The sequence below is a fragment of the Theropithecus gelada genome, chromosome 8, assembly GCF_003255815.1.
Source record: "Theropithecus gelada isolate Dixy chromosome 8, Tgel_1.0, whole genome shotgun sequence".
Lineage (NCBI taxonomy): Eukaryota > Metazoa > Chordata > Mammalia > Primates > Cercopithecidae > Theropithecus > Theropithecus gelada.
Genome location: NC_037676.1, coordinates 78,982,251 through 78,997,863, shown reverse-complemented (window position 1 = coordinate 78,997,863; position 15,613 = coordinate 78,982,251). Strand labels below are relative to the sequence as shown.

General features: G+C 38.2%; 1 protein-coding gene across 2 annotated transcripts in view; it reads right to left on the bottom strand.

Annotated features, from left to right (window-relative positions):
- ZFHX4 (zinc finger homeobox 4) overlaps window positions 1–15,613 on the bottom strand; it is a 189,051-nt gene that overhangs the window by 5,118 nt on the left and 168,320 nt on the right. For both annotated transcript variants that reach the window (XM_025394389.1, XM_025394390.1), the window contains 4 exons: window positions 13,029–13,162; window positions 12,438–12,638; window positions 11,763–11,880; window positions 5,839–11,250 (listed from right to left, as the gene is read on the bottom strand). In XM_025394389.1, the coding sequence (XP_025250174.1) occupies window positions 5,839–11,250; window positions 11,763–11,880; window positions 12,438–12,638; window positions 13,029–13,162 (5,865 nt within the window). The remainder of the gene's footprint in view (window positions 1–5,838; window positions 11,251–11,762; window positions 11,881–12,437; window positions 12,639–13,028; window positions 13,163–15,613) is intronic.

The following is a 15,613-nucleotide window of genomic DNA, read 5'->3' as shown; positions in this document are numbered from 1 at the left end:
GTAGTGGCTGATAATAACCTATTACACAGCCATTTTTATGAGGTAAATAGTTGGCTGGGAAACTGAAGGACAGCTCAGGACAGAAAAGGGACTTGCAAAAGCCTGTGCCTTTTCTGAAGATGTTTTTAGAGGCAAGTAAAGTTGACTGCAAAAGGAACAGACCAGAGGTCTAATGGCTGGCTGATAGTAATTCATTCTTGAACAAGGGAAGGCTTACTACCAAATGATCATGACAAGGACTGTGATGGAGGTCTGGTGTGCACAAGGAAGAATAAACCAGGAGAAGGCGAATAAAGTTTAATTATCAGTGCATAGCTCTAGAGGGAATTATCATAAGACTTCATAGAGCCATCTTATTAATATTGGTCATAGTCTTACCTCCATGCTAAATGCAACATGTGAGTGTAAAAAAAAAAAAAACAGAGAGAGAGAAACATAAAAACTGCATCCTTCTTTTTCCTTAGCTAAGTAAAAAAAAAAGCCTCCGTAGTTTCTTAATTGATCTTTACCCAACTGAGAAAGCTTAGCATTCAAGATACTATAAAGTCAATATCACTCCCTCCTTGACCCTTATCCTTATCATATTACCCTCAGTTAGCCTAGGGTATTACTGGCTGCTCTTCTTTTTAACTTTGCCACACCCAAGTCTTCTCTGACCTACTTTGATATAATTTCTACAGCTATAATAGTGATAGTCTCTAAGGAGTTTCCATGATGTTAGAGAACAATCTCCCAACATCCTCAATGGCAGTGGGGGACTGATGTTAAACATTCCATTTTTAAATAAGAAAACTGAGTCCTAGGAGTGTTAGGTGCTTGACAAAGTGAATCTATAACTCAATGGCAGATGAGCTAGAGGAGACTACATTTCATATCTGTCACTCCAATTTATCTTCTGGTTTAATTGAATCAATTTCAGGGGTTAAATAATTCAAATATTTAAGATGCAAAAAGGAAAGAAAATCCAGGAAAATAACATTATATTTCCAGAAAAAAACTGAGAGCAAATACACATATTTTACTGAAGAATGGTTCACACATTTAAAAGAAATGTAAATAAAAATGGCCCAAGCCTTACTGGTGTATGATAGGAATCAATGAATAAACTCTCTGATCTTTAATCCAATTTAGTAATAGATGTCTAGATTCCTGGGACTTAGAGCTAGCCGTAGGGAAACCTGTGAAGTAATAGATTTCCCTTTGGGGTCCACAAGCATAACTCCCTTGCCTTTATTCCTAAATTCTGTGTCTGGTATTGCCTTTCTACTCGCCTGTTTATAAAAATTCATTAGCAAGAAAGAACTGAAGAAATGAATAAAGTAGTATGAAAAAGGTTCGATATATACTAGATTCAATAATTTTTTAGGTTCCTTGCTGCTATGATATTCTGATTTCATCACAGTCTGTGCAATTTTCCATTCAACAGAGGATAACATGTCCAGTTAAAGGAATTAGTATCTAATTGTAAAATTTCAGGCCTGAGTGATTCAGGTGGAGGACACTTTACTTGCATTGCTAAAATATTACATTGGTAGCCAGGTTCTTTTGCCCACACAAAACCAACCTTAGTTCTAGATCTCATAATAGTACAACTTCCTAAAAAATAATTGTACTCCCTTTCACCTAATTTTCCCCCTAAATCTGAGGAAATTACTGGCCTGCCTATCTCTGACATGAAAATGTAAGACAAGATAAATTTTAAGGAACAGAGACATGAAAAAACAGTAATTGTGGTTAGAAAGCAAGATGGATCAATAGTTGTTGACTTAGTCTTTCCCATCATATAGGGTCTGCATGTTTTTATCTAGGGTTACATAATGAAGTAATAAAGATTTTGAGAAGACTGCAATAGGAATCCTAAATAATCCTAAATCAAAGATTATCAGGAATTAAAAAAATATTCAACATCTTGACGAAAAAAGCTGAGTTAAATAATGAGCTACTCTAAAAATTTTGGGAAAAGACATGTAGATTAAGAATAATCAACTATGTGCATTTGACTTACTAGTAAAATAAATAAGCCTATAAAAATTTGCAGTAAAATATTCGTAGCCAGAAAACCAGAAATAGAAGAGAAAAGCTGAACAGTAATAGAGAGGTGGAATAAGTGGTGGTAATTTACAATTAAATGTGCATCAAATTTTATCTTTTATCCAGTTATATTTTAAATATACATTCTTTCCCATTTCCCAACTCCCACTGCAGTTCTTAGAAATTTCACATAGAATTAAATTTTTTTCTGTAAATATTCTCATACTACCATCATTTTGTTGGGTTTTGTTTCTCTGAAACAGTTACCTATTCCTGAAAGTAATGCTTTCAGAAGAAAATGCCTGCTTCATAACGCACTCATATGTAGTTCATTTTCTCCAAGTTTCTTTGACTGAGGTCCCTCAAGTTTATATCTGAGGTTGGAAATGAAAATAATTATGTACATGGGGCCAAAGACAATTGCGCTAAAATTATTAAGGACTTACTCTTATCTAGATTTACCCCAAATGTGCTAGTAAATTACATTAAAGTATGAGAAAAATGCAAAAGGCATGTTCTAAAGTTCCATTTAAGGAAATCGGCTTAGGCAGTATTTCCAAACACTAATGGAACATTTAAAATCAGACACTGCTTAAAATGATAAAGTAAATAAATTAAAAATAGAAAAGCAAGTAATTTTTTATTCACTTTGGGCATAATCCCAAAGCCAGCTAACACTCTAAAGGATAAAATACAAATTTAAAGTTTTCTAATTTTTCCAGGTACATAAACATAAATTGATTTTCTATGGCCATTCTCTCTTTTTTAAGTATGATCATGATAGAAAAACTAGGAAGTGAACAAGAATTAAAGAAAAAATAATTCATTTTATTAAAAAGTGAGCAAAGCAATAGTAGGTAGTGATACTGAACACAGGGCTAGCCACTGCTTAGGAAGCAAGCATACATGATGAATATTACGCTGGAAAGGGCCTTCTTAGTGATTTTGAAGGAATAAAAAATTTGCAGATATCTTGGAAGGTAAGAAAGTTTTGTGAGTATTAAAGTCAATATCCAACCAGAAAAACAATTCCACCTCCCAAAATAAAATAAAGTGTATGTTTAAACCAGGAAATTCAGAAGTTGATAAATACTAAAACTGAACATTTTTACACTGCAGTTAAGCTATTTTTGGGGTGTAGCCTTTGAATAAACTCTTATAATCATCTTATATTCACTGAAGTGGTTTTCAGTGATTTCCTTCTATTCAAAATCTTGGAACCTGCTTTCAAAGGGATGGGACATGCTTAAAATGAAGGCTTTTCCATAACTAAATCTTATTAAAAAGGAGCCAAGAGGAACTTGTCATATTCTCAAAGATGTTCATATTAATAACAAATTGTAGCAAGAGCCCAGGGCTTGTAAGAAATGCAGAAATATTTTACTTATAACGTTCTTTTGATTTTGCCTTAGCTGGTATGTCTATCTCTCCCATTAAGCAAAGAAGATAATTGTTTGGTGACAGATAATATAGTAGAAAATGATCATAGGAAAATGGAGAACCGCAGCTCTACTGAGCTGGTTGAAAAAATCAGCACTACCCACCATAAGTAAATTAACCTAATAAAGACATGAACTGAAAGTGCGGGAACTCAGGCGCTCAGGTGGGGCCCCACTGGTAATTCTGCTGTGTTAATGTTTAAAATCTCTCACAAAGGACTAAGTTGAGAGAAATTGAAAATTTCAGTAGGTAGCAATGTTCATGGAGTTCTTCTCTTTATAACACTCTCCAGTCTGTTTCGGTCCATGATTTAATAATGCAGCAGATATAACAGCTCTGAGTTCCTGGGTACCTCGTGTGTTTAAAGATACTCCTAGCTGTGAAGTGACTGCCTCCAACATCTTCTCACCAAGGCTATTACAAATAGGACTTGTATTTTTGGGAGAGGATATAATTTATGTTGAGTAGAATGAGAAAAAAAGGTTAGTCTATTTAAATATTTCATAAATATCTCTTTCTCCTCCTTTCTCACTTTCTTTCACCTAGGCCCTCTGGCTGCCAGTATCAGAGTGACTGACCAAAGGGCAGTTGACAGAAGGACCACTGTCCCAACAAAGGCCTTCAGACTTAGTGGAGAAAAAAACAAGGTGCTTTGACCACCACTTACTGGGATGACAACACAGTCATCATCAATCAAAGTAGACTTGAAGATTAAAGGTACAGATATTTCAACTGTTTTTAGCTCATGTAAAAATATCAAAACTCTTCTACTTTACATAACTGATCATAGAAATCTTTCCACATAAGACTCGTACCGTACACCAAAAAAATAAAATAAAATAAATAAACTGTCATTGTATTATTCTTCAAATACTTGCATTTTACTTAAATACAATGTACAACCAAAACACTTAATTATAGCTCTAATATTTAAGGCTCCAAAACTGTCTAGATAATGAAGCCCAAAGTACCTCTGGGGTGAGGGAAGGTGGTATGACAGTTCACGGAAGGAACATGGCAGACATTTTCTTGGTGACATTCTTTATATGTATAGTTCCATTCTGCTTCTCTTAAAAACCAACTTACTCAGAACAGAAAACCAGATAAGCTAGCAGTGGCTGAGGGGCCATAGGATGTCACTGTTTTCACACCTCCCAAACTAAAAGTTAAAATAACTTAAGATCACAGTGGTAATTTTGTTTTTCTGTAAGAAAATGATGGAATTGAAAAGTTTGAAATTTATGTAAAAAGTCAACTTGTAAAAATGAAAAAAGCTTTCCTTATTTTTTGTAAATGTGTATATATATATATATATATATATATAATTAGAGAATTCTAGATGTCCGTTTAACATGTTAAATTATCCTTTTAAAAAGAAAAAAAAATCATTGATAATTTAGAAAACAAAACTTAATTTATAAAGAACCATGTTTTTCTATTTTAGGTGATGTATAACTTTTGTTATATTTTTGGCTACACGACTGGCCAGCACATTATATCCATTTATTTAACATAATATATTTGAATACCTATACTTATTCACAAAAGCTAAACTGTGCAAACTGCATATCTTTTGATGAACACACAATTAGATTCAGCATCTGAGGTTGCCTCAAACAGCTTTACAAATTTGTTATGCCTGAAGTAGAAACTTTATCTGGGGCTAGGCGTGAGGGAAGAAAGGCATGAAGTAATATTAGCGTATTTCTAACGTTGCTGAGTTTATTTAAATAACAAGTAGCAATGGAGGTTATAAAACTCAAAATTGTATAGCAATGCTAATTTTGTATTATCACAGAAGTCATATTTTTAGTTGTTGAACTTTAAACATAAGCCCTATTAATCTGCTAGGAACCATGTGGGTGAATACCTGTGGCTGAAGGACTCAACTTTTGAACTCTGGGTGTCACAGGGTGGCAGCGTGGGGGACAATCAAAAACACCACCGCCCCATCCCTTGGAAAGACCATAAATTAAGATACCAATAAATGTATTAATTAATGTTTCATTTTTTAAAATATGTGTACCAAATACTAAGCCACATGTTTGTCCTGGAAGGCCATCTGAAATCAAGATTGAAATTAGTATATAAATATAATATTTCTATGACATAGAGATGTAATAATACAAATAATATATATCTGAGAATCTGCTATGATCTACCTAGTCTTTATTTTGTGTGTGTGTGTTTCAGGTTGACCTACTTCATGGTAATTAGCTATAGCCCATATAATATTACTTTAAATAATGTATTGGTTTCACTAGCTGAAATTAAAATAAATCCAAAGGCACCCCGGTCTTGGTTACATGTGATTGTCTACCTGATGCTACTTAATGAACTAGACTGACTCTCCTTTAAATGACTTACTGTTTGAATTTTGTGGAAATCCCGGTAAGGAGGATGGACCGTTCATTCCGGGGAGAAGGACTGGAGGAAGGCCGGGAAGTCCGGGGTAGGTTGCTGGCAGGCTGATGCCGTGGAGAGAACTGCTGTCCATCATGCCTGGCTGCTGTACCGTCAAGCCCAGCACGTCTGAAGCTTTCTTTATACGATCAAGTTCTTGCTGTGCCATCAGCTGCCGAACCGTGGTCGGAGCCAAGTAATCTTTCTCCCGATCGAGCTGACTGCCAACGGTCTCCCTCACTTTTGAAATGTGCTGTTTGGAGAAAATGTGATCTCTGATGGACAAGCGGGCAGAGTACTTCACCCCGCAGAGGGTACACTCTGGTTTGGTGCCTTCCGTTCCACTTTGATTGATCATGAAAGGCTTCCCTATGTTAATTTTAAATTTCTTTTCCTTTGCCCTTGCATTTTGGAACCACACCTGGACCACGCGTTTGGGCAGACCAATTTCATTCCCTAGCATTTCACATTCTTGCATGGTTGGAGTTCGGTAGTCGCTAAAGCAAGCCTTGAGAACCTTGAGCTGAAGATTGCTCATTTGCGTTCGAAAACGCTTGTGACCCGGCCGATCATTACTTTTGGATTTAAAGGGATTGGTGGATCCGAATGGATTTGGGGAGCTCGGGTCCGCTATGCTGGACGTTTCGCTGCGGTCGGCGTTGTCATCCGGGTCATCTGTGATGTAAAAACTTTGGTCGTGGTCGCCATCTTTGTCATTGAAATGGATGGATGGGCTTGTGAGAGAAAAGAGAAATTTGTCATCGCAGACCTCCGTGGTAGGTGTGGTTGCGGGTTTTGGCAGAGTATCCAGAGTTTTTGGCTCTTTGGGAGACAAAGCCGGTTTCGCATCTCCGGAACTTCCTGTGGTGCTTTCCATTTCAGTGTTTCCCTCGTCTCCGGTGGTGGCGTCACTGATTGCCGTATTAATCGATGAAGTCTCATCAAAATCGGTTTTATTTTGATCATACCCAGCCTCAGCAGGAGGGGCATTTAAATTCTCTACATCCTCAGAACACTCTGCTTTAAAAGAAGAAGGGCTTAAAAGATTCTTCGGCGACAGCTCTGCTGTTTTACTAACAGGTGTTGACACTGTAGAAGCCAATTCATTCTCACTTGATAGATCAATTTTAGTTAATGGCAAAGATGGGTAATCAAAATAAATGTATTTCTGTGGGCTTTCTCCCCCATCTTCGGTGGATATTAAAGGGCTTGGTGGCAAGCTGTAACCTGCCTGCTTTCCTTCATTCCAGTGCCGAGAGCGAATGTGGCTTTCTAAGGCCGACTTTGCTTTAAACAGGGCTCGGCAAAACGGACACCGTTTATGAGACTGTGCTGGACCCACCGCCCGGAACTGGCCTTTCCTCTCCCGCGCTCGTGTATTCTGGAACCAGACTTGCACGACCCTTTTTTTCAGCCCTACTTCGCGTGCAATATGATCAAGCATTTTTCTGGTAGGATTGGAATCCAGCAAGTATTTTTCATAGAGTATTTCCAGCTGTTCCGGCGTGATCGTGGTTCTCAAGCGTTTATCTCGGTGTTGATCTTCACCACTATTCCCTCCTTCTTTTTCACTGCAATTATTATCTTCTTTATCGTCCAGTTTCCTTTTTAGGGAAGCAGCAACGGTTGTGGGGGCTGTGGTGTGGGAGGAACTGGCTTGAGGTGGCATTTGAGTGAGGGAACTGCCCAGCAGTTGTCCAGTCATCAGCGGATTGTTGGGGTCGAATATCATGTAGGGCATGTCCATGGGCCTTTCCAAGAATGGAGAGTGAAGGAATTGGTTTTGAGCAGCAAGGAAGTGCATGTGCTGGTGTTCCTGCCAGAGTTCCAGAGTTGGGAAGGCAACTGTACACTGATCACATTGGTATTGTAGTAACTGTGGAGGTAGACTGTTCTGGAGAGACGTCATGGAAATTTGTAGTGGACTGGAAGGGACCGGTGTTTGAGAGGCTGAGGGAGGTCTTCCGATAAGTTGGGGTTGTTTTGGTGGCTGTGGCTGTGGCTGTGGCTGGGCTGTGGATGCCTGCGGTGGGTCTGAGGAAGTGGATGCTAATGGCAGTGTTGGTTTGGTGCCTTGAGATGGGGGAGAGGGGTCACTCTGCTTTGGCTTTTCTGCGGGATATTCAGGTTTGGGAGAGGTCTTCTCAGGTTCTGGTTTGGGTGATGGAATCAGGGGGGTGCTGGTCCCAGAGCCAGAACTTGCTGCAGGGGCAGCAGTGTTTTTGGCTACATCCGTTTGGCCAGACACTGTGCAATGCTTGTACACCACTTGATCGGTGGCATCCATGGAGTCTTCTGTTTGGCTTTCATCCTGGGCATCATCATCTTCATCCTTGTAACACTGCTTTTTCTGATGCGTAATCAAGTCAAAGATCCTGGGGAAAACCACATTGCACTTTTTACACTGGTACTGCATGTTGCTTGTTCGAATGTACCGTTCATTAGTGAGTTCTCTTTTTTCATTATCTTTTGTTTCTGCTTGATTCTCATAACTCTTTCGTGCTTTCTGACGAGCATTCTGGAACCATACAACAATAACCCGGGTAGGCAGATTGAGAACAGTGGAGAGTTGTTCTATTTCATCATCTTTTGGGTAAGCGTTTGTGTCAAAAAAGTCTTGCAGAACCCTAAGTTGGTAGTCAGTAAATCTCGTTCTAGAAGACCTTTTGCTGAATGATGCATCAGATTTATAATGTTCTAAAGAGGTGGGCTGTGGATCAATTCTGATGTCTTCTAAGACCGTTATAGGAGGGTTACTGAAGTTGTATGGCGAATCTTTATTTCTCTGTCGTTCCTTAAAAAGTGTATTTCGAAACCAGTGTTTGATAACTTTTTGGGAGAGGCCAGATTTCTCTGCCATTTCCTGGATCTGTTCTTCACTTGGAGAATTATTGATGTCAAAATAAGCCCTCAGGATTTTTAGCTGATCATCTGTAATTCTTGTCCGTGGGCGTTTGAACTGCGAATGTCTTAAAAAGTTGGGATCTAATCCGAGTTGCTGCTGGCAAAGTTGGGTGAGGTCTGCAGATAGTGCGTCCATCTGTGGCAGCTGCAGGGCAAGCTGGGGAGGAAGTGCAGGGTGTTGCACAGGTTGCATCATAATGGAAGGAAAGAGTGGCAGGTCCAGAGAAACCGGCAGTTGGACCTGCGGAGGAGCAGAAGGTGGAGGAGGTGGGGGAGGAGGAGGAGGAGGTGGTGGTGGTGGTGGCGGGGGAGGAGTGGGTGGTGGGGCTTGTAGAGGAGTAGAAACTGTGTTGGGGATCTTTACAGGACCCATAGAAGAAGGCTGTGGAGGAGCCGGAGGCAAGGGAGGAGGAGGAGGTGGCGGGGGCGGCGTTTCTGGAGAAGATGGAGAAATTGGATAAAGCTTGTCATAGGCCTCCCTGTATTGACGAGCAAATTTTTCTAGCGCTCCATATGGAAAAAATTGCCCATGTACATGTTCTTGGTGACTCTTTAAAATAAGAACATTGGAAAACAATTTACCACATGTTCCGCATTCTAGTTTGTCAGTGTTTTCGCCTTCACCACTTTTGCCCTTCTTCTGTACCTTCTGCCTGTTTTCGTTATACTGAATGACCAGTTCAAAACCAAAGTTTTCCAATAACGCTTTGGCAGCATTTCCTCTGGCCCCTGAAGCTATTCGGGGTGGTGGGATGGATGGTTCCAAGGATTTTTGCTTCTTTGTGTCTTTGCCTTCTTTGAGTCCTTCACCTTCACTTACAAATTCCTGCTTTGGTTTTTCTGGCTTTTCAGAAATATCTTCTGCCTCCTTGTAAGACGGCGCATCCTTCATGATTTGGCAGTCTGCACTCACTATGTTACTTTGCTCTTGTTTCAGTAATTTGCTTGCCTGCTGTTGCTGCTGCTGCTGTGGGGGTGGCGGCTGCTGCTGCTGTTTTTGAGGCTGCAGCTGGGGCTGTGAGGTTTGGTATTGTTGTGCTTGTTGCTGTAGTATCTGGAGTTGAGTTTGGCCAACGTGATGTTGGGTTTGAATCTGCTGCTTTAGGTCTTCAAGCAAGGAGCCAGCCATTCCTGTCATGCCAGGCATCCCAAATGTGGCAGAGCCTGGCAAGCCCAAATCTGGCCCCAAGCTAAACTCCGTCCCAGGTATGTAAAATGGAAAGAGAAACTGAGGCTGCTGAAACTGCAGCAGTGCTTCTGGGGTCATAGGAAAATGAGGCAAAAAGGCTGGGTTTAGAAACTGAGGCTGAAAGAATGCGGCTTGCTGTTGTAATTCGTGCTGTAGTTGCATCTGAATTTGTGCTGGTGACTGTGGTGGGTGATGTGTAGGTTGAGCAGAGATTAATTCAGGAGTTTGCTTTTTATTTAATTCTTTGGCATCTAAATGGGTATCTTTGCTGTTTACAGCTGCTAAACTCATGGAATCTAACATCCCTTGGCCAGGGCTGTTAACATTTGCTGCAATGCTGTGCCCACCAGCCACATGACCACCAGGCTCCAGCTTTGCAGCCCTAGCCTTTGTCTGATGGAGCACAGACCTCATGTGGATTTCCAGTGTTGAGCTTTGGCTGTATGCAACATTGCAGATGGTGCACTTGTAGGGTTTGTTATCTGTGTTGCTGTTGGTTTCTTGTGGAACAGGACTGGAGGCTTCCTGCAAAACTTTTTTCAGCTTATGCAAGTGAGAAACTGAATTATAGTGGACCAAGAGAATGTTCTTTTGGGTGAACGACTCTTTACACACTGTACATTTATATGGACGAGATGGATCGAGGAATTTTTCCATCGTAAAATTGGGCCCTTTTCTAAAAGGTAAGGTCCGCTTTGGTTCAGAGCCCATGTCGTCTGGAATAGAGCTACTATCACTTCCTACAGGACTTGCTTTCCCTTCGTGGTCCACCTCGTACTCTCTCTCCATTTCCTGCTCTAGGCCATGGTCATCCTGGGCCATAGTTTCACTCTCTGCCCACAGTTCTCCATTCACGGGCAAGGAGGCATACAGCTGTTGAAGTTCGGCTTCACTCAGTTCAGGGTGGCCTGCTTCCAAGTGTTTTTTTAAAGCCTGGAATGTACGAAAACTGCGCTGGCAGAGGTTACACATTGTCGCAGCCCGAATTGCATGATACTGGGAATGTATCTGAAGCTTCTGCATAGTTTTGAAAGCCAAGCTACAATGGTTACAGCGATACTTATAGACATGGCGGTCAGAAACAGAGAGCGGTTGCCTTTTTTGCTGTTCATTTAATTGATCTTGCAGTGTGTCCGGGATTTTCACATCCTTACTGCTATTTTTATTCCATTCTGAGACTTCTGAGGGTTCTTTAGTTGGTTTCTGCTCCTCATTCTTTACTTCCACATTAGCCTTTGAATCCTCAAGACCTGCCATGCTTTTGTCATCCATTGGACTTTCACCTATTAGGAAAAAGCACAAACATCTCTCTTACAATAAGAAAATCTACTCCTTAAATATTAATTAATATTATAAATAGGGGCCTCTAAAGGCTTCTGCTTAACTAATTCTTTAAAGAAATGTTTACTGAGCAACTACTATGTGGCAAGCACTGGACTGGGTACTGGGAATATAAAGGCAAACAAGAAATCACCTCTGGCCTCAAGAAATTACAGAAAAGGGAAGCAAGTCAAAGGTCATTACAGCTTGCTGCAATTAGTGTGATACTAAGGGCCATCCCTTGGTGTTCATGAATTAGATCACACAGAAGTTTCTTGGGTGTCTGACCCTGAGGTCACTTACAGATAACCAGACATAAAATATGCCTTGGAAAATATGGCTCTTTGAAATGGCATACATTTTTCGCCCATGCTTTACAAAAATCTTTTGATAGTAATAATCTTTGGGCACTACCACAAATGCAAAGCCCCTAAGCTTTGTGTTGTCCACAAGTCTTGATGATAAGATGGCATACCTGAATATTTCCCAGACGCCTCAGCTGTCATGGCTGCAGGCATGTCCCGCTCTGATTTCTCAGAGGCAGCTGCTGGCAGTAGCATACTGTTTGGCATCATCACATCAGGGACAGGCACCTTTGAAAACCAAAGGGGTTTATGTCAAATGTACCCCAGAAATCACAAATTCCATCACATCTCTCTTTTGCTGGTAGCATATCCCACTTAAATTTTTTTTTTCTTAACCAAAGCAGGGATGTTTTGTGGATGTTACAGATCAATGCCACACCTTCAAACTTTAGATCAATGCTGTGGCAATGTATTATTATTATTATTATTATTATTATGGCTTACAGGTTTCTGTAGGGTTTTTTTCTTATAATGATAATGAAGCAAGTTTGAAATGCAAGGTGCCCACTGGGGTTATTTGATGAACATTATAGATATAAAAAGAAGACTGCAAAATAATGTTCTTTACTAAGCGATGCCTTGTTCTATATTTTTTCCAAGCAAAAGAGGTCACATATGGGCCTTGAGTGTGATTACTATAACATGAGCAATAATAGAGCTGTAAGTAGCTCTGAAGAAATACAATATAATATAAACAATATAATATAAACCAATAATTACAGATTTTATATTGACATTCTTAACACAGATTTTGTCATACATGCATCAATATTTGGTATCCTTACTGTCATAAGCAGCTTCTCAACACAATCTGGAGACACACTGTGCAAATGTGTCAGATGCAGTTGGAGATGCATTTTGTTGCTGAGGACGTCCTGGCAGAGAGGACAGCAGATGACCGGCTGCACCGAGTGCTGTGATAGGACATGCATCTGGATACGACTTTGGTCCCTACTATTGTAGTTACAATAAGGACATTGATAGAACTGGAAAATATTGAATAAACATGGCCACTATTAGTTAATGCAGTTCTCATTTGATACATAGTAGTTGCATTTTGGGGGTACATGTGATATTTTGATACATGCTTACAATGTGTAATAATCAAATAAGGGTAACTGGGATATCCATCACCTCAGACATTCATTATTTCTTGTACTGAGACCACTTCAAATCTTCTCCTCTAGCTATTTGAACATAGTTAATGTATTCTGATGACTTTAGAACATCAGAAGTAATACCATGAGTTAATCATATTGCCAACTGCAATGTCTACATACATTTCAACAGCATGGAATCATTTGGGGCTTTAAAACTATCAGGAGCAATAAATAAAAAATAAAGATTTACACAATAAAGGAGAAAAAAGTATTTACCTGTTCATGACAGAATTTATTGTCCTCTGTAGGTTTTGACCTTTTTGTTGCAACATCCTCTTCTTTTGCCAGCAGGAGTGGCTGGGTACTCCCTGCCACACTAACTTTTAGATCCTTCTCTGGTATGATTATCCCTGATTCCAAAAAAGAATAGAACAACTCAATTTAAAAACACAATTTCAAAATGAGAAGAATTATGTTTTTCAAACAGTTGTGATTCTAAACACACTGAATCACAAAAAGAACCTATAAGCAGTTTTAAATAATGTTAATCTCAAAAGGCAATAAGAACACTTCTTTTTGTCCACTGACTAAGTGGACTTTATAAATGTATTTTAAAATGTACTCCTGTTTCATGTTTAGATAACCCTAGGTGGCCTTGAAAGATTCATCAATAACACATGCTCTCTGGTGTCTCAGAATGCCTTTACCACATTAAAGCAAATCTACTCCCTTTCACAAATACTAACTTAAAAAGTCATTATTTCCACTAATATTTAATTACCTATCTCTTTTCTGAAATTCTTTAACGCTTAAAATATTTCAGCATTCTGAGAAGGGTTGACTGACTATAATTCAGAAATTCAAATAATAATAATTTTATGTCATGAATGGATTTAAAAATGGAAAGGATTGTAAAATTAATCACATATATCTGCTGCTGCTATTAGTGCTTTACTCTTTGCTGTAGATATTTCAGCAGTTGGCTGTACATATAACATTTAGTACAAATCTCAAGAAGACAATGGTTTTATGAGGTTAATCCAAATATTTGTGTTAAAAATGATTTCAAATTTTGCCTAGACCAGCAGTGTAATATGTAGGAGCCTCATACACATCAAAGAAAAGAGTGCAATTCTAATTTCCCAGTCTAACAGAAAATTCTTTCCAGCATCAATTTGCCCAATAATCTCCTCTGCAAGGCTAGATATTACAGCGACATTGAGTAGGCATGTCACATACATCTCACGACAAACACAAAACCTCATTTACCAGCCATTCCAATCTCATCATAGCATGGCATCATCTGACCTTTTTTCTGCTGTTTATTATGAGTATTTCTAATTTTAACTTTCAATTTTCACCATCTTCCAGTCAATTTGCAACTAAATTATTTCCAGGGTGAGGACACTATCACTGGACAACTGGGTGCAAATACATCTTGAAATGCAATGAAGCTAAACCATTGATTGCTATCAGACCCCGCGTAAATATATAGTCCAGGCGTAATCTGATTGTATGCTGTGCATGAAGATTTATCTTGATTTTTTTTCAATCCACATACGGTTCATATAAATGAACAAATTGCACCTTATTGCAAAATAACCCAGTTTTAATTTAAAAATAAGGTCAAGGATGTTATGGAAACAAAGTAAACATAAACAAAAGAAAATACATTCTATTTCAACTGTGAAGAGAGATGCATGTTTTATACCTTATAAATAATTTCAGAAATTTCAAATTCAGAAAGAAATATAAAAGCAAGAGTGATTCCATGCAGACTAAAATTAAAATATAATTTAAATGACATCATGACAATAATTTTATTCTCTTGTGGTTCATAGTAGACAGAGAATTAATGCAAAGTTTTCATCAGATTACACTAATACTGATTTCTAGATTTACAAGCACTAGAATTTATTTGAGTTGGTACATTTGTCTACATATATATATATATGTGTTGGAGACATTTAGGTTATTTCTAAATATTTGAAAAAATAATTTATGATATTTGAATTTGAATGAACTTAAATCCAAGAAAGACTGAAAAGCTTCATTACATTGATTAAAAAATGCCCAAGTATTTGATATCAAAAGATACATCAAAATAGGAAAGTCATAATTCCTATTTTCTTGTCATAATTAACTCTGAAATAAAAAAAATGTTGCTTTCTCAAAGCTGAATATGCTTTGGAATACTGTTTTAAAAGTGTTAAAAAACAAACATTTAAGAAAGCTATGATATATTTTGAAATAAAACTTACTGCTTAAAGTGTCAAACTAAGTTGTATAAAATTATTGCCATTTAAATCAACCAATGTCTATCAATTGCCTTCTCCTGTGAGATGTTTCTTTAAAAGTTCCCACACTAATAAGTAAGAATATGTTTCCTTAGGAGAATAATACTCTGTCATATCCCCTTATCATTCTTTTGCGTACATGGTGGAATTGGACATGAACGATAAGTTGATCTGGGTCTCTGTGCTATCAAAAACTGTCACACACAAGTTAAAAGAGAATTTCCATGACTTTGTTGCTTGCAGACCCTTTGGATCATCAGAAATAGAATAAATATTTCAGAAACTTCTAAATCTATTAAATGTATAGCTATGAACTCATTTCCATAAGCATATATAATGTGTATTTTATTCTCATATTGAGACTGTCAGAGATCAAAAAATGTATTGATTTCAAGATCTGGAATATTTTACTAAGCCTACACACTAGTGTGCATAATGTATAATTGATACCATGTATATTAAGAATTATTTATTTACTTTTATGCTTATTAATATTCATCAAAAATATAATTGCTTTTGAATTTAGTGATGTTCTGTGCTGTATCAAAACAGTAAGAGTTAAGT